This window comes from Carlito syrichta, unplaced genomic scaffold, assembly GCF_000164805.1.
Source record: "Carlito syrichta isolate Samal-C Ts95f unplaced genomic scaffold, Tarsius_syrichta-2.0.1 Scaffold169151, whole genome shotgun sequence".
NCBI classification, from domain to species: Eukaryota; Metazoa; Chordata; class Mammalia; order Primates; family Tarsiidae; genus Carlito; species Carlito syrichta.
The window spans coordinates 81,792-98,717 of NW_007113247.1; the positions used below are offsets into that span (position 1 = coordinate 81,792).

Genomic DNA, 16,926 nt, shown 5'->3' on the forward strand with positions numbered 1-16,926 from the left:
AAAAAGGCCAGGTGCAGTGGCTCAGTCTGTAATCCCAAAACTTTGGGAGACTGAGGTGAGAGGACTGCCTGAGCCCAGGGGTTTGAGACCAGCCCGGGCAACTTGGTGAGACTTGTCTCTACAGTAGTTCAAGAAAATAAGCCAGGTGTGGTAGCACGCACCTGTAGTTCCAGTTACCTGGAAGGCTGAGGCAGAAGAATCACCTAAGCCCAGCAAGTGGAGGCTGCAGTGGCCATGAGCATGCAACTGTGAGGCTGCAGTGGCCGTGAGCATGCCACTGCACTCCAACCTGGGCAACAGAGTGAGACTCCAACTCAAACAAAAACAAAAACAAAAACAAAAACCACAAATCCCTCCCTTTACACAAACACCTACATGTTGACAGAGTACTTTCTGCAGACATTATGTCACTGAATTTTCACAACAACCCTGGACTTGGATGTCGTTATTCCCAAAGGACAGACGAGAAAACAGGTTTAGAGAAGTGAAACAATTTGCCTGAGGTCTGAGAGTGAGTAAGAGGGAGAGCTCAGGTCCCAAGACTAAATTGTCAAAAACCTGTATCTCCCACAGTTTAAGAGATGGGCTGTTAGGAAAGTTGCATGCCTTCTTTGAGCCTCAGCTTCCTTATCTGTAAAATGGGCATAATAACAGACTCTAGGTCATGGGGTTTTTATGAGGATTCAATGAGCTAATTCACGTGAGGTGGGTGTGTACAACGGTCACGGGCAGGCTGTAATACTGAATAATATTTGCTCTCATTGTTGTTCTTAGGTTAGAGATTCAGGAGATAGTTAAACTCCTAAAATCATTCAGAAAATTTTGTGGTTCTGTATATTTTCGCTAGAAAGAGAATCCTCAGCTTTTCACTAATTTTCCAAAGGTTCTGTGATTCAAAACTTTCTCAGAACCACTGAGCAAGAGAGATAGCAGGAATATGTTCAGTATTAAACACAATTACATAAACTTGCTCCCCCAACACCCCTATATTCAGAACTAAAGGATGTGGACAAAACCAAGAAAGCCAGTGCGCGAACTCAAAGCAGTATGACAAAGTGGTTAAGTGCACCAACACTCAGTTGGCTCAAGTCTTGGCCCTGTTATTTATTAGGGGTGACAAGAGCCCCTACATCACGCCACTCTTCTGAAGAGCAGAGACCATGGAGGTGAAACACATAGGCAAAGAGCAGATGCTGAAACACATTTAGCTCTATTCTCCCACCAGTTTCTTATTCTTGCCAGCAACAGCCTGTCTGGAATTCTATAACCTTTCCTCCTTGTCTCCTTCCAAATTCACAGGCTAGGATGTGCATTGGGTGAAAGCATGTACAAAAAGCACTCAAAAAGAATCCAGCCAGCATTCCACAACAGGATAGATTGGACACTTCGTTTTCCATCCCTACACTTCCATCTCTCCCTCTTTTTCTTTTTTTTTTTTTGAGTAGGAGTCTCACTCTTGTCACCCAGGCTGGAGTGCAGTGGCACGCTCACGGCTTCGACCTGCTGGGTTCAGGCAATCCTTCCACCTCAACCTTCCAAGTAGCTAGAACTACAGGTATGTGCCACCACATCCAGCTAATTACTTTGATTTATTGTAGAGACAAGGTGTCGCCAAGTTGCCCAGGTTGGTGTTGAAGTCCTGGGCTCAAGCAATCCTCTCACCTCTGCCTCCCAAAGTGCAGGAATTACAGGTGTGAGCCATAGCGCCCAGCCCCATTTCTACCTCTTTTTATTATTTTTTTATTTTTATTTTTATTTTTTTTTGAGTTGGAGTCTCACTCTGTCACCCAGACTGGAGTGCAGTGGCCACTCTTGGCCACCGCAGCCTCAACCTGCTGGGCTCCGGCGATCCTTCCACCTCAGCCTTCCGAGTAGCTGGAACTACAGGCATGCACTACCACGCTTGGCTAATTTTTTGATTCATTGTAGAGATGAGATCTCGCCAAGTTTCCCAGACAGGTCTCAAACCGGCAGCTTCAGGCAATCCACTCACCTCAGCCTCCCAAAGGCGTGGGATTACATGCTGAGCCACGGAGCCCGGCTTTCCCCCTCTCTTTAAATGGAGTTGATCGGCTTAGATGATCTCCCTGAACACCTTACAGCCCTGAACCCACTGACTTTAGGAGGTGGGATACATGGCAATGATTCACTCTGCTTCAGCTGAGAAAGTAGAAGCAACTACCGGGGCCACACACCGATTCCTGTGGTCATTCTGGGCCTACTCCTTGGGTCTACCTTCCCTTCTGTTTAAGGGCACTGGATTATGCTACCCATTTTCCAGGTAAGGTAGCTGAGGTCCAGAAAAGAAAGTGCCGCAATCCACTGCCACTTAGCTCAGGAGCAGAATCTGGACCCTGAGACTCCAGACTCCTAGTCAGGAGGAGGTGGGGGGGGCAGCAGGATCACCTGTAGGACCACAGAGATGGTCTTCTCGCCTGCCTTGGCTGCCCGCCATTTTCGGTAAGTGTCCGCCTTGAGAAGGTTTTCTGCACAGTGGGTCTGGAAATAAGAGTGGGAGAGGAGAATTAGGACACAGATGAGATCTAGGCCTCCAGCTTCAGACTCTTCCTTCAAGTCCTCCCAAGCCCTGTGCTATCCCCCAGATTTAAGCTCTGCCCTTAATCTCCCCACACTCTGCAGTGAGTTTCCCCCAAACTTTTTTTTTAGTTGGAGTCTCACTCTGTCGCCCAGACTGGAGTTCAGTGACATGAACAGCCACCACAGCCTTGACCTGCTGGGCTCAGGCGATCCTTCCACCTCAGCCTCCCGAGTAGCAGGGACTACAGACAGGCACCACCACGCCCAGCTAATGATTTATTGTAGAGACGAGAACTCGCCAAGTTGCCCAGGATGGTCTCAAACCCCTAGTCTCAGGCAATCCTCTTGCCTCCGCCTCCCAAAGTGCTGGGATCACAGGCACGAACCACCGCTCCCAGCAGTATCCCTGACACTTTCCCCTGACGTTCGTCTATGGCTATGGGCTCTCCGAAGAGGCTCGCCTAGTCCTCCTTTTCTCTCCGGAAGTGCCACGGACGCCGGAAGTTCTCTAATTCCACATTTCTCCAGAATTCCATTTTAGCCTCCCGGAAATGCCCCCTTCTTGGACTTCCACGAAGAACCCCAAAAGTTCTCTTAGAGCTCCCTTCATTAATTCCTGCGCGTCTTCCAACCTCCCCCAGGAAGGTCCCTCACCGAGTCCTGGCTGCTACAGGACACGACGTGGCGGAGGCGGATCTCCGGCATGTCAACGTCGTGGCCTGCGCCTGGCCCGAAGGATGAGGAAGGGTCCGGAATTGGGGGGGCGGGGAGGGGGCGCTGCCTGCGCGGGTTTCAGTGCGCAAGCGCGCGAGGCTCGGGCCTTTCAAACCGCGGCGCGCCGGCGCTCGCGTCAACACTGCGCATGCCCAGTAGAGCTTCTCCAGAGCCCGGGGGGATGCGTTGCCTAGCAACGAGCTTTTTTCCTCCAGCCCCACCTCTCTCTGACCCCGCCACTCTCTAGCCCCGCCCCCTGATGACGTCCCCACTCTTGGCGGCTTTCTGGGCACCTGGCAACAGGAGCGGCCTCCATGATTGGGGCCTAGAAGAAAATCGCTGCTCTCATTGGACGACGGAGTCCCCGCCCACACCGAAGCCTAGAAAGCAGGGAAATGGGTAAGTCGGAGTGAATTTTATCAGGAAACCCGGATCTCACCGCAGGGGGACTTCTCCCACTGGCTCTAGCGGCTGCACTCTTGCCCTCCCCCTGGCACGCACGCGCGCGCACGCACACACACACACACACACACACACACACACACACACACGGAACAAAATCTCAGACGTCTCAGCCTTCTGCTTGCACGCACGCGCACACACACACACACACACACACAAGGAACAAAATCTCAGACGTCTCAGCCTTCGGCTTGAGGCCAAGAGCGAGTGGGTCAAGGTCCTAAATAAAACACAAAGCATGCGCCCAAACCACGCACGCACACCACCACCCTAGAGGGCTTCCACGAGTGCCTCAGTTTCTCAGTATGGACATCTGTCTCCTGCCACGCCTGCCTCTGGCCGCTAACAGACAACCTTCTGTTTGGTCCCCTCGAGACCCAGGGGTGCAACCCTGGGCGGGTCGGAGCTGGAGACAGCCCAAACATGGAAGAAGGAGTGCGAGCCTAGCCCGCGAAGAAAAGTGAAGGCGACTAGGCGCCCGGCCCCCACACGAGGACGAGCCTGGGCATGCTGGGCGCTCCCAGGTAGGGCCCCACCTACGCCGGGCGCCTCCTTGGGAAGAGAGAAGAGGGAACCCAGTCCTCGCAGCTCCTGGGAACCCAGTGACCCGACTCTGACCCTGGTCTTCCAGCAAACAAACAAAATAGGCGGTGGGAAGGTGAGAAAAATCAAGGAAGTGACCTTTTAGGTCCTGATGGAAGAGGGGGCTGAAGTCCAGACTCCTGGGACCCTGTGGAGGAGGCAGCTGACCACAAGATGCCCAGGTTTCTTTTGGGTTCTGTTTCCGCCTCCCCAACCCGGAGGCCACAGAGGACTGCCCTGGGTTCTGGACCCGCCCCTCCTCAGCTTCTTATAAGGGCTGGGGACCCAGGACAGCAGGTTCACTCACCATGTGGCACTCCCCAAGACCTGGGACCTTTCTGCTGGCATTCATGTTGATCTGCGCCCTTCCAGGTCTCGGTAAGTGAAAAGGGACCTGGACACCTTTCTGGGAATTCAGGAAAGAGGACTGTGCGAGAGCATTCAGCAAGGACTTTGGGGGCAATGGGGAGGCGTCCTGGGAATTCAGATTCTTGGAGGAAGCGGAGGGTAAAGGAAGAGAAAGCCTGGGTTTCCCAAAAGAGAGCAGCTCATGTGACTGGATCCCAGACAGAGGGGTTTGGTGGCTCTGAATCCTCTGGCTCCCAGACAGGGTCCCAAAACGAGACATCTGAGTTCTAGGAAATCAGATAGGAGCATACTTAGAAAAGGAAATCTTCATTTAAAAAAAATACAGACAGCAGATGCTCTTGCTGTTGTCCTGCCCGTTGTGTCCCTCACAACTTATCTTTCCTTTAATAAATCTACCTTTCCTAGTTCAAATACATATATGAGAGAGACAGGCATGGTGGCTCAAGGCTGTAATCCCAGCACTTTGGGAGGTCAAGGCAAGAGGACTGCCTGAGCCCACGGGTTCGAGACCAGCCTGGGAACTTGGCAAGACCTCATCTCTACAATTTTTTTTTTTTTTTGAGTTGGAGTCTCACTCTGTCACCCATACTGGAGTGCAGTGGCTGCTCCCGGCCACCGCAGGCTTAACCTGCTGGGCTCCGGCGATCCTTCTGCCTCAGCCTTCCGAGTAGCCAGAATTACAGGCGCGCGCTACCACACCCAGCTAATTTTTTGATTTATTGTAGAGATGAGGTCTCGCCTGCCGAGGCGGGTCTCGAACCCGCGGGCTCAGGCAATCCACTCACCTCAGCCTCCCAAAGGCGTGGGATTACAGGCTGAGCCACCGAGCCCGGCTCATCTCTACAATTTAAAAAAAATTAGCTAGGCATGGTGCTACACACCTGTAGTTCTAGCTACTTGGAAGACTGAAGGATTGCTTGAACACAGGATTTGGAGGCTGTGGTATGGCGTGAACATGCCCCTGCACTCCAGGCTGGGTGGCAGAGTGAGAATCCGATTCAAAAAAAAAGGAGAGAGATTTATTTTCTCCTTAGACTCTAAGGAATTCAGGCCCCAGTACCCTCTCCTCTCTTGGACACAGGAGTCCCAGAAAGCCTTACTTTCCCCAGACCTAGGAGTTCATGCCCTCAGCCCTCGGGATCCTTACTCTCTCTCCTTGACCTGGGATGCAGACCCCAGCTGCAGGTAACCCTGCCTGAGCTCCTGTGTTTACAGAACCTATGTGGCCCCTGCAAGGACAGAAGTCCCATATTTAAGAACCAGCTGGGTCAGGCGCGGTGGCTCATGCCTTTAATCCCAGCACTTTGGGAGGATAAGGCAAGAGGATTACCTGAGCCCAGGGTTCGAGACCAGTCTGGGCAACATGGTGAGACCTCGTCTCTACATAAAAAAATTAGCTGGGCATGGTGGCACATGCCTGTAGTTCCAGCTACTTGGAAGGCTAAAGTGGAAGGATTGCCTGAATCCAGCAGGATGAGGCTGCCGTGGCCATGAGTGGCCACTGCACTCCAGCCTGGACTACAGAGTGAGACTCTGACTCAAAAAAAAACAAAAACAAAAACAAACCAGCTGGACCTGAAGTTTCACAGAAGTCCATGGAAATCCTTCCCACGACCGCTCCCTGCCCAGAAGCTTTCTCGAAGGACCCTGGCGTCCAAAGTCCCCAACCTTATAATTAGGTACACAGGCTTCGTGGTGGAGTTGCTTCCCTGCCCTGGAAGCCACTTTGCGGGCATCACCACCTTGACAAACTCAGGACAGTTCCCTGCGCGGGGGTCAATACCCCACCCACAACAAACCAGGGAGATGCAAGTCCTCCTCCCTCGGAACCCAAAAGCCCTCCTCCTTTGCCCCCATGGCCCTGGACTCCAACATGGAAGTCATGGTCTGAACCACACCGCCCATGACCACAGCCCTGCTCTCTACACTGCAGGGTGCCCACTAAGCTGTGAGGTGTGTAGGGGCTCCGGGCCCACGTGCAGCGGAAAAATGAGGACCTGCGAGACCGGCAAGGACGCATGCGTGGTGCTCGTGGGGGAGTCCAGCTCAAGTATGAGGGGCGCGGTGCCTCCAACGTGGAAGATACCACCACGGGGGGGGGGTGTCACACGGTTCTCAGGATGGATGGGGTGTGGGAAGAAATCAGAGGGGGGCAGGAAAGAGGGAAAGACTATCATGAGTTGGAGGAAAGATAATGAAATGGTGCGACAGGAACCGTTGTTGGGCGGGCATGGTGGCTCACACCTGTGATCCCAGCACTTTGGGAGGCTGAGGCAAGAGGGTGGCTTAAGGCCAGGAGTTGAGACCAGCCTGGGCATCATAGGGAGATCCCGTCTCTACTTACTTAAATATTTTTTTTTAAAAAAGAAAGAAAGAAAAAGGAACCATTGTCTTCAAAGATTCTGAAATGTCCACATGAGGAGAATGGGGTAAGGGTGAGAGAGGAGACACTTCCCTATGTAGGAGCCTAGTGAGGAAAGACAGTGGGGGTTAACAGAGGAAAGGAATCTAATAGGCAGGGGGACAGGGGGACGACGGGGAGAGGGTTCGAGGAGGAAGAGGAGGAGGAGGAGGAGTAGAAGGAGGAGGAGGAGGAGGAGCAGGCTGGGGAGGCGGCGGGGCTGGACTGACTGGGCAACGTGGTGGGGAAGTCACCTTTCCTGGCCCGAAGAGAGATGATGTTGGGGTGGGGGAGCAACAGAAGACTGGAGAGGGAAGATAGCCCCAAAGCGTGGAGCAAAAGAAAACTGGGGGTGGGTGGGGAAGGCCGAGGAGCAAGACAGGAGAGAGAAGAGGGGCAGGACTTACACGAGAAAGACATCCCAGACCTCGTGGCAGCGAGGGGGTCCTGAGAGGGACCTCTTGCGGGGCGGGCTTGCGCTTGCGAAGTTGCTGGAGGGGAGACACTGGGCCAGGGGAGAGCTAGGGTTGGAGGCCGTGGCCGCGAAGGGCGACTCTGCCCGGGGAAGAAACCCTCGATGGGAGGGGCGTGAAAGGAAGGCGGGCGGGCGAGGGTGCCGCCGTCCCACCCAGCGGGCGCCGGTGGGCGAGGAAGGACCGGAAGGTTTGGTGGGCCCCGGGGAGGGCGAGCAGAAGCTGCGGAAAGAGGGGCAACCCCTGGACTGGGTTGGAAGAGACCACCACGGGGAAGGGGGGAGGTGGCAGGGAGAAGAAGAGACCACCGGATACAAGGCTTGGGGACAGCCAAAGGGACAGCAGGAGGCTGTGGACGGGTGGTCTGAGGAGTGGCCGGGGAAGAATCTGAGAGGGATAGGAGTTGGGGGGCAGGAGGAGGAGCATCCTGGGGTTGGTTGGGGGAGACGACGGAGGGGGGATGTGGAGGGACAAAGTAGCTAAGGCTGGAAGGGATCACTTCACACCGGCAGGGGGTGGCAGGGGGTGGCCGGGGGTGGCCAGGGGTGGCCTGAAAAAGACCACTGCGGGCAGGACAGAGAGAAGGATGGCGCGGGCCGAAGGGACCACATCGGGCAGGCATTTGGGTTGCCCTGAGGTAAGAGACCCCCAGGGGCCGGCCACAGGGGAGTGGGCTCCTAATAAACCACCCCAGGCCGATTAGGGGGCGTGGCTTCAGGGGACTGAAAGAGACCACCCAGGGAAGTTGCCAGACTGGGCCGGGGTGGGGGTGGGTGTAGGATTAGGAGAAACCTCGAGGCAGGGGTCCAGGCCAGTGTCGCCCAGTGCCCGCCCCTCCTGTCCCCCCACCCCGCAGAGGGCCACCAGTCGGTGAACACCTACAAGGCCTGCATGAAGTTCAGCGACTGCTACTCGGGTTTTGTGTCCACCACCATGAGCCCCAAAGACTACATGGTGTCCAACGCGCACTGCTGCCAGAGCGACGGCTGCAACCGCGGCTCCGTGCCCCGTGAGTGCCCGCCCGGCTCGCCACTGCCCCGCACGGCCACACCGGGCAAACCCTTGCCTGCTCTGAGCTCCAGTCTCTTGACCTGTAAAACGTAGCTCCCGCTAACAGCCCCGGTGCTTCTCAGGGTTGTTGGGAGGTTGCGGGGAAGGGCTTAGGCGTCCCCCTTCACCTCCTGCTCCATCCTCCTCCTCAGCTCCCCAGAACAATCGGACTGAGAACGGCCTGCTGTGTCCCTCCTGCATCGCGCCCTTCCAGGAGACGTGCCCAGGGACCCAGGCCGCCCGCTGCGTTGGCCAGGAAACCCACTGCATCTACTTTGCTGGCAACGTGCAGGCTGGTGAGGCGTGCCTGGATCTCCGTAGGAGGGGACAGGGGGCCCAGAACTAGAAGCCCAAACTTCCAGGCTCCAGGGGAGGTGGGGCCTCTACAGAGAAGTGGGTGAGGAGGTGGGGGAGGGGCGGGATTCCTGGGTCATCAGGAAGGGGTGTGGTTCCTGGTAACAGTCTGAAACCCTCCTTCCAGGTATCATCAACGCCAAATTTGCCACTCGGGGCTGCGCTACGGAGAGTGCCTGCTACACCAGGGCTGGGGCCGAGGTGCCCTCGGCCTCTTATCTCTACTTCCTCCGCCGGGCAGACTGCCTTCCAGCGCCCCAGCCCCCTGGCAGGGCTGAATGAGGAACTGAGGAATGTGTCTGGGACGTGAGCTCCCCATTTGCCCTTGGCCTGCAGCTCCCCGCGTGCCTTTAAATTAAATGAGTTAACAGAGCAAGGCTGAGTCCTTGGGATGGGATGCTTCTCCAGGATGTGGGGTGCAGAGAGTAGGGGTCAGCTGGGCGTGGCGGCTCACGCCTGAAATCCCACTACTTTGGGAGGTGAAGGCAAGAGGATTGCCTGAGTCCAGGGGTTCTAGACCCGATTGGGCAACTTGGCGAGACCTCATCTCTACAATAAATCAAAAAAACTAGCTGGGCGTGGTGGCACATGCCTGTAGTTCCAGCTACTTGGAAGGCTGAGGTGGAAGGATCGCCTGAGTCCAGCAGGTCGAGGCTGCGGTGGCCATGTGTGTGTCGCTGCACTCCAGCTCCAACTCAAAAAAAAAAAGAGGAAGGGTCTCAATCTCCTCTTCAGATGCTGTCTTCCAGGGGAGGCAAGGAAGGCTCTGCTTTTTATCAAGGGATTGCTCCTTGCCAGGCCCCTGTGCTAAGTGTGTTCCATGCTATACCTCATTTCATGATCACAACTCTGTGAAGTTGATATTATCCCTACTTTACAGATGAACAAACTGAGCCACATACTGCGAGTGTCACTTGCCTTAGGTCAAACAGCTAGGGAGGGCCAGAGCCCGGATTTGAATCTGAGTCTGACATACTCCAAAGTCCATGATCACCTCTCCTGATTACCCTCTTTTTGCCTCAGTTCTCTTATCTGCTAAATGTAGATATTAATAGTTATAACCCTACAGGGTTTTTGTTAAGAGTCAAATGGAAAGCAACTTAAAGAACACTTAATGCAGTTCCCAACACCTGTAAGGCAGCGTTGATTCTGGAAACAATCTTTATGTATGAGTAAATAGTAATCATCGTAACAACTGCCACTTACTGAATGACCATTATTTGGCAAGTGCTAAACACTGGCATCAGTTGGGACAGATTAGATGATCTTACAGTAACAAACAAGTCCCTAACCTCAGTGGTTTAAAACAACAAAGTTGTATTAGTCAACACCACAATAATGCTGTGTAAAAAATCATCCCCAAGCCGGGCTCGGTGGCTCAGCCTGTAATCTCGCGCCTTTGGGAGACTGAGGTGAGTGGATTGCCTGAGCCCGCGGGTTCGAGACCCGCCTGGGCAGGCGAGACCTCATCTCTACAATAAAATCAAAAAATTAGCCGTGCGTGGTAGCACGTGCCTGTAATTCCGGCTCCTCGGAAGGCTGAGGCGGAAGGATCTCCGGAGCCCAGCAGGTCGAGGCCAGTCTGGGCAACAGAGTGAGACTCTAACTCAAAAAAAAAAAAAAATCATCCCCAAACTGATGTTTATCACAACACACATTCTTCCTTCTAAGGGTTTCTGGGATCAGTTTCTGGGATCAGTGGCTTCCTTCTAAGGGTTTCTGGCAGCTCACAGAAGCACAAAAGCCAAGTGCATTTACATTAAGGTAAGCCCAATGATTAAGTCAAGCATATGGCCAAACCCCACAACAATGGAGCAGAGAAATGTATTTCCCTTCCGGTGGGAGGGAAAGAAGTGGAAATTTGCTGAATGAGTGACCATTCACCAAAGGTTAATTTCTCCCTCACCCTACATGTTTAGCACCATCCACAGGGCATTCTGTTCATCATCAAGCAGCCACCAACTCAAACACGGCTCGTTTCTATGCCACAGGAAGTCTCCCATGGGCAGTTACATGTTGTGACCCAGAAGTGACTTAGCACAAGTCACTGGATGGAGCTAGTCACGTGGCCCTCCCCAACCACACAGGGACCAGCATGTGCAATAGTATCCCACAGTCAGAGTCGGACATGTTTTATAAACCAGCACGAATGACACAGTGGCCTCCCCTTAGAGGTTGTTTCTCGTTTTATCTCTACAACTCTGTGTGACAGGCACTATTAATCTCATCTTTGCTTTCTGGAGATGAATCTGAGGCTCAGAGAAAGGCTGCTCCACTGGAGGTCACACCATGAAAAGTGGCAGAGCTTAAGATTTCAATCATTGGGTCATGTTGAGGGAGAGAAAAAGACTACATCACACACAGAACAAGTCTATATCAGTTTCTTTTGCTGCATAAAAAGTGACTCTAAAATTTAGGGGCTTAGAACAATCACATTTTATTTAGCTCATAATCCTATGGGTTGGCAACTTGGTCTAGGATCAGCTGGGCAGTTCTGCTGGTCTCAGCTGCCAGTCTGCTAGGCAGGTGTTCCAGAAGGTTGGCTGGCTGTGGGTTGTGGGTCAAGGATGACTAAGCCAGATGTCTCTTTATCACCCAGCAGGTTAGCCTGGGTTTCTCGATGTGGCAGTAGTCCCAAGAGCACCAAGAGAGGAAATCCCAGTGCATGCACACTTTTCAAACCCCTGCTCACATTACGTTTGCTGTTGTCCCAGTGGCCAAAGCAAATCACATGGTCAAGTCTAGAGTTAGGATGAAAGGGACAATCCAAGGGTATGGCTACAGTTAGGTGAAACAAATTGGGGGGTGCAAGCTCATTTCAGAGTGAGGTGCTTCATCATCACAAACTCCCAATGTCTAAACAGTTACTATGTCCACCTGCACACCTTCCAGCGTGGCAAAACTCAGATGCAGATCATCTCTTGACCCCACTCCAAGGAATTCTTTCCTGGACAGATTCCCCACCCTTCCTCTCTATCCCAGGACCTGGGACCCCCACCCTCAGCTTCTTCCTCCCTCAGACCCTGAAGCCTAGGATTCCAGCCCTGTTGAAACCCCAAGCATTACTTTGGAAGGCCAAAGTAGGAGAATCTCTTAAGCCCAGGAATTCAAGACCAGCCTGGGTAACATAGTGAGACCTCATCTCTATAAAATATCAAAAACTTAGTTGGGTGTGGTGGTACACACTTTTAGTCTCAGCTACTCAGGAGGCTGTGGATCACCTAAGCCCAGGACGTCAAGGCTGTGGTGAGCCATGATTGTGCTACCGTACTCCAGCCTGGGCAGCAGAGTGAGACTCAAAAAAAAAAAAAAAACTTAAGCATCTTTATTTTTCTTTCAAACCCCCAAAAAACAGACAATGGGATTTCTACTCAATTTTATTCATTCTTCTAAAAAGCACCACAAGCTGACCACACCCTTAATGTGTCCTTCGTGGTTCCCCACCTCAATGGACACAATTCCTTTCATCATCAAGAAATGTATGAAACTCAGCTATAGTGATGAGATTGTCTTGTACATTCACCCAGGTTTTTGTGCCTGTTTTGCTTCTGACAGTAACACCAAGATTCATCATACATTTCCTTGAATTCCTGCCTTCATGGGTCTTTTGGCTTTATGGGGCCATGCACACAGACCTCCATAGCAGCCAGTGATCCAGCCACAGGGAATCTTTTTGCTTGGATGCACCCAGAGACAGATGCCTTACTAGCAATCTTCACAAAGTAAAACTCAATCCCACCAAAAGTCATGATTTAAAAGGCAACCACCCCAAAAAGTAGTCATGACACTCAAAGATGCCAATATATACAACTATATAAACACAACCAGCACTCTTCAATGGGCACAGACATACACAAACACAATTGTCTTCTCAGTTATGGCCTCTGGTGTGATTTCTGCAGGCATGAGGGAATTTAGACCAGCAAAGCATGCGGCAGCATTGTCAGATGGGATGGAATCAAAGATGATGTCAAAGTGGCAGGAAAAAGAGGACCCTCTGTGAACAAAGGTATCAGGGTGAGACAGAGGTACCCAGATGAGTCGTCTTGTTGCTACCCAGGCCTGACAGTGTGTGGGTAGGGATAGGGGCTGTGGAACTCATGTTTGAGCCCCCAGTGTGCTCGGCTGCTCGGGAAAGGATGTGGTATGTTTTGTGTGTGTGTGTGTGTGTGGTATGTTGTGTGTGTGTGTGTGTGTGTGTTTGCGCACATGCACATGTGTCCATACATACACTGAATTCTCACCATAACCATGTGAGGTAGATGCCATCTGCTGAGTGACCTGCCCAAGATCACCCACAGTCAGGACTGTCAGACCCATTCTATGCTAATAGAATGTCCTGTGGCATTCTATATCTGTGGGTCCCATACGCCAGCCACTAACTACACGTGACTATGGGGCACTTGAAATGTTGCCTAGGCTGGTCTCAAACTTCAGGCTCAAGCAATCCTCTTGCCTCAGCCTTCCTCAGTGCTAGGATTATAGGCATGAGCCACTGCACCTGGCCTTATTTACTTTTTATGAAAAAACTGATACTCATCTCAGTTACTGGAAAAGAATTAAATCCCAACAAGTTGGGAATCTACTTCTCCAACTGTGAATTTTGTGAAATCAAAATAGAGGCCAAACACTTCCAATGAAAATTTATCTAAATTGAGATGTGATGTAAGTGTAAAATACACACCAAGGTTTGAAGACTTAACATAAAAGAATGTAAAATGACTCATTAATTTAAAATATATTAATTACATGTTGAATAACATTTCTTTTTTAATTTTTAAAATAGAAACAGGGTCTTGGCCAGAAACAGTGGCTCAAGTCTATCATCCTAGCACTTTGGGAGGCTGAGGCGAGAAGACTGCCTGAGTCCAGGGGTTCGAGACCAGCCTGGGCAACTTGGTGAGACCTTCTCTTTACAATAAATCAAAAAAATTAGCTGGGGGTGGTGGCATGCACTTGTAGTTCCAGCTACTTAGAAGGCTGAGGCGGAAGGATCACCTGAGCCTAGCAGGTCAAGGATACCATGGCCGTGAACATGCCACTGCACTCCAGCCTGGGCAATGGAGTGAGACTCCTACTCAAAACAAAAACAAAAACAAAAATAGGGTCTTGCTATATTGCAAATGCTATTCTCCAACTTCTGGCCCCAAGTGATCCTCCCATCTTAGCCTCCCAAAGTACTGGGATTACAGGTATGAGCCACAGTGCCCGGTGAATATTTTAAATATGCTGGGTTAAAGCACATTAAGATGAGTTTAACCTGTTTCCTTTTACTTTCTCAATGTGGCCACTAGAAAATTTATAATTACATACGTGGTTTGCATTTTGTTTCTATCGGGCAGTGCTGCCCTGCGGTTCTCCTGTTCCTTCGTGTGGCTGACTTGCTACGTTGAGGGGCTTGAATGCTAGATAAGGAGAGGGGTACCAAGGCATTTACTGCATAATACAGACATGAATACCATTTCCCTAAGGCTGAACAAGCTTTGAGGAGAAAACACTCTTTTCCATCTTGGCTGTCTCAATTTTGATGGGACAAACTGTGTCAGTGGTGGGAGTTCAAGCTGGAGATGAGGGTACTGGCCCTCCAGTATCTGTCCCTGGGATCAGTTACCCTTGTCTTCAGCTGTCAAGGGAAATCGCATCTCAGAAGCATTTGTGGGTCTTGTCCAGCCCTTTCATTTCACAGATGGAAAAATAAGGCACTGGTCCGAGTTACATGGAGACAGTAGCAAAGTTGCGCTTGCTTCAGGTCCCGTGACCTCAGAGGGGGGTGTCCTCTCCCAGTCAATGCTTCTTTCTCCCCATCTTGCTTTTTCTTGTCCTGTAGCAAGAGGCTGATGGTCTAAATTCCAGTCCTCATTCTGCCACTGATCCATGAATTTGAATAATAAATATTTACTCAGCACCCCCAACTGTGTCAGGCACCTACAGTCCTAGGTGCTGGGGGTACAGCAGAAAACAAGACAGGCACAGGTCAATAGCCGATAAACAGGTAAATAAAATAAATAAACAGGTAAATAAATAAATAACATCATTTTTGATAGTCATAATAATTATAAAGGGAATCAACTGACCAAGATGAATTATTGGGGGGAGGTGAGCTACTTCAGTTAGGGTGGTCAGGGAAGGCCTCTTTGAGGGGACTTCTGAGCAGAGATCTGACAAGGAGTCATTCACCAGAAGCTGTGAGCTCAGCACACTGCAAGAAAGAGAACAGCAAGTACAAAGATCCTGAGGCACGACCTCAGGGTGATGCACTACTGCATCAGAAGGAAGACCTATCAAGCAGGTTGGGATGGGAAGGGCAGGGAATGAGAAAAGACAAAGACCAGACCACAGGGCCTGGCTGTGTGCTGTTGATCTCAGGAATGTGCTCTCTGGACCTGGCTCTCAGTATCTATCACAAGAGTTTCTACTGAATGGTTTCTCAGGTCCTCCTTTTCTGTTTTTGACACTAAAGAAGTCTATAACCTGTGGCATTCCCCCTATGGGTAGTTGGCATTCTAGAACATTCTAGACACTGTGGTTTCTGCCTTTGCCTTACTCCTGGCAAATTCCCATGATCTGGAAAGCCTGCCCAACCATTCTGTGGGTCCCCTGCTCACTGCAGCACCCTCTATGTACACCAGAAGGCAGAACCTCTTGGGGATACCCGAGGTATCCACAGAGAAATGTTTGGACTGGTGCAGCAGTATAGCTGCTTTTTCAAAAAGGCAGGTGTACAAAACACCAAGGCCAGAAAGGGTTAAGTTTTCATGACAGAAGAAACCAAGATCACAGAAAGATAGAAACCCCTAAAAGAGAGACAGAGGAATAGACTCCCCAGAGATCCCCTGAATCACTCAGCACCTATAAAATGAAGACAGTCACATCCCTTCCCAGCCAAACTCACAGGGAGAGCCAGTTGCCAAGATCCAAATACCGTTTGTGGAGATATATCTCGGAGGTATGGTTTCCTGCCCTTCCTCTTCGTGGGTCAAATTCCTGGTCTCCAGCTACCCCCAGAACCCAGCATGCTCAGACCTCTTGCCCCCCACCTCATTTTTGAGGGATCATCCGCCCCACAACTAGACCTCTGGAGAGCAAATAGCAGTATTCCCCAGGAGAGATTAAGAGGTCTTCAGCTTTCTCCTACAAGCCTCCTGACTCCTCTTCCAGATGGACCTCCCACTCCCCAAGAATTGGGAACCTGGGTCCGCAGCCATCCTGGAAGTCTTCAGTCTGAGACCCCAGAAACCCCCCAATAAGGATTCAAAGCCACAGCCCCCTGGGGACCTGGGAGGCTGTGTGCAAACCGTTCCCTCCAGGGAAACCTGGACCCTGTGTCGCGCTAAGACTCTGAAGCCCGGGAGTTCCAACGCCTCAGACCCCCTTCCCCATGCAGGAGTCCAGGTCCCAGTCATGGTCACCGTTCTCCTCTTAGGACACAGGGCTCCTACCCCTGCTCCCCTGAAGGACTAGACATCCAATTTCTATTCCCTACGAGACCAATACACACCTCCTTTTCAAGTCCAGGTCCCCAACTCCCTTCTGAACACAAGAGTCCGAATGTGAGGTCCCCTGGTTCCCAGAGAAATCAGGGGTCCCATCCCCAGACTCTACTCCCCTCCAGGACCCATGAATCCAGGTAATTATAAGTCACACATCCTAACCAAAAGTCAAGAACCTGGGTCCCCTTCAAGCACCCAGCATTCTTAGTAGCGACCCTCCCCCCATTCAACCTCAGAGGCCCAGACATTCCATGCCAGAGTCTGGGCTCCCAATCCCCCTTCTAACTGGGGCTGGGGGAAGCCCGGCCCCCGCCCACCCTCACCGCGTGGGATCAGGGGGTGCCAGTACGGCTTCGGCGTCGGCCCGCATCTCTTCAAGCGCCTGCAGCAGGACGCCGTGGGCCGCACGGTAGCCCAGGCCACCTGTCGCCGCCGCGCCACCTGCGGGCCACAGGAAGGAGAGCGCGCCCAGCGCCGCGCCCCCCGCGGTGCC

At 51.9% G+C, this 16,926-nt stretch overlaps 4 protein-coding genes across 4 annotated transcripts in view; 1 reads left to right on the forward strand and 3 right to left on the reverse strand.

The window, feature by feature from the left end:
- Positions 1-3,443, reverse strand: part of XRCC1 (X-ray repair cross complementing 1) — a 29,328-nt gene extending 25,885 nt beyond the window's left edge. Inside the window, exons 1-2 of the mRNA XM_008051223.2 lie at positions 3,193-3,443; positions 2,407-2,499 (exon numbers count right to left, since the gene is read on the reverse strand). Of these exons, the coding sequence (XP_008049414.1) occupies positions 2,407-2,499; positions 3,193-3,243 (144 nt within the window). The 5' untranslated portion in view covers positions 3,244-3,443. The remainder of the gene's footprint in view (positions 1-2,406; positions 2,500-3,192) is intronic.
- PINLYP (phospholipase A2 inhibitor and LY6/PLAUR domain containing) lies at positions 3,242-9,225 on the forward strand. Its single transcript, XM_021709198.1, has 6 exons — positions 3,242-3,407; positions 4,525-4,674; positions 6,599-6,715; positions 8,396-8,548; positions 8,742-8,885; positions 9,071-9,225. Exons 1-6 carry the CDS (start codon positions 3,242-3,244, stop codon positions 9,223-9,225), a joined length of 885 nt encoding a protein of 294 aa, XP_021564873.1.
- A 1,155-nt stretch (positions 9,226-10,380) lies between these two features.
- ZNF428 (zinc finger protein 428) overlaps positions 10,381-16,926 on the reverse strand; it is a 34,977-nt gene continuing 28,431 nt past the window's right edge. The window contains exon 4 of the transcript XR_002481521.1: positions 10,381-10,413. The gene's annotated coding sequence lies outside the window, so the exon portion shown is untranslated. The remainder of the gene's footprint in view (positions 10,414-16,926) is intronic.
- The window catches only part of IRGQ (immunity related GTPase Q), a 4,309-nt gene continuing 4,135 nt past the window's right edge, over positions 16,753-16,926 (reverse strand). The window contains exon 3 of the mRNA XM_008051233.1: positions 16,753-16,926. Coding sequence (XP_008049424.1) covers positions 16,753-16,926 — 174 coding nt within the window.

What these genes read in the sequence shown, in the direction of transcription:
- PINLYP (XM_021709198.1), top strand. Translation starts at nt 3,242, where the DNA reads ATGTCAACGTCGTGGCCTGCGCCTGGCCCGAAGGATGAGGAAGGGTCC. An exon ending in CGTGGGGGAGTCCAGCTCAA is followed by an intron (nt 6,716 to 8,395) that starts GTATGAGGGGCG and finishes CCCACCCCGCAG; the next exon opens with AGGGCCACCAGTCGGTGAAC. An exon ending in TGCTGGCAACGTGCAGGCTG is followed by an intron (nt 8,886 to 9,070) that starts GTGAGGCGTGCC and finishes CCCTCCTTCCAG; the next exon opens with GTATCATCAACGCCAAATTT.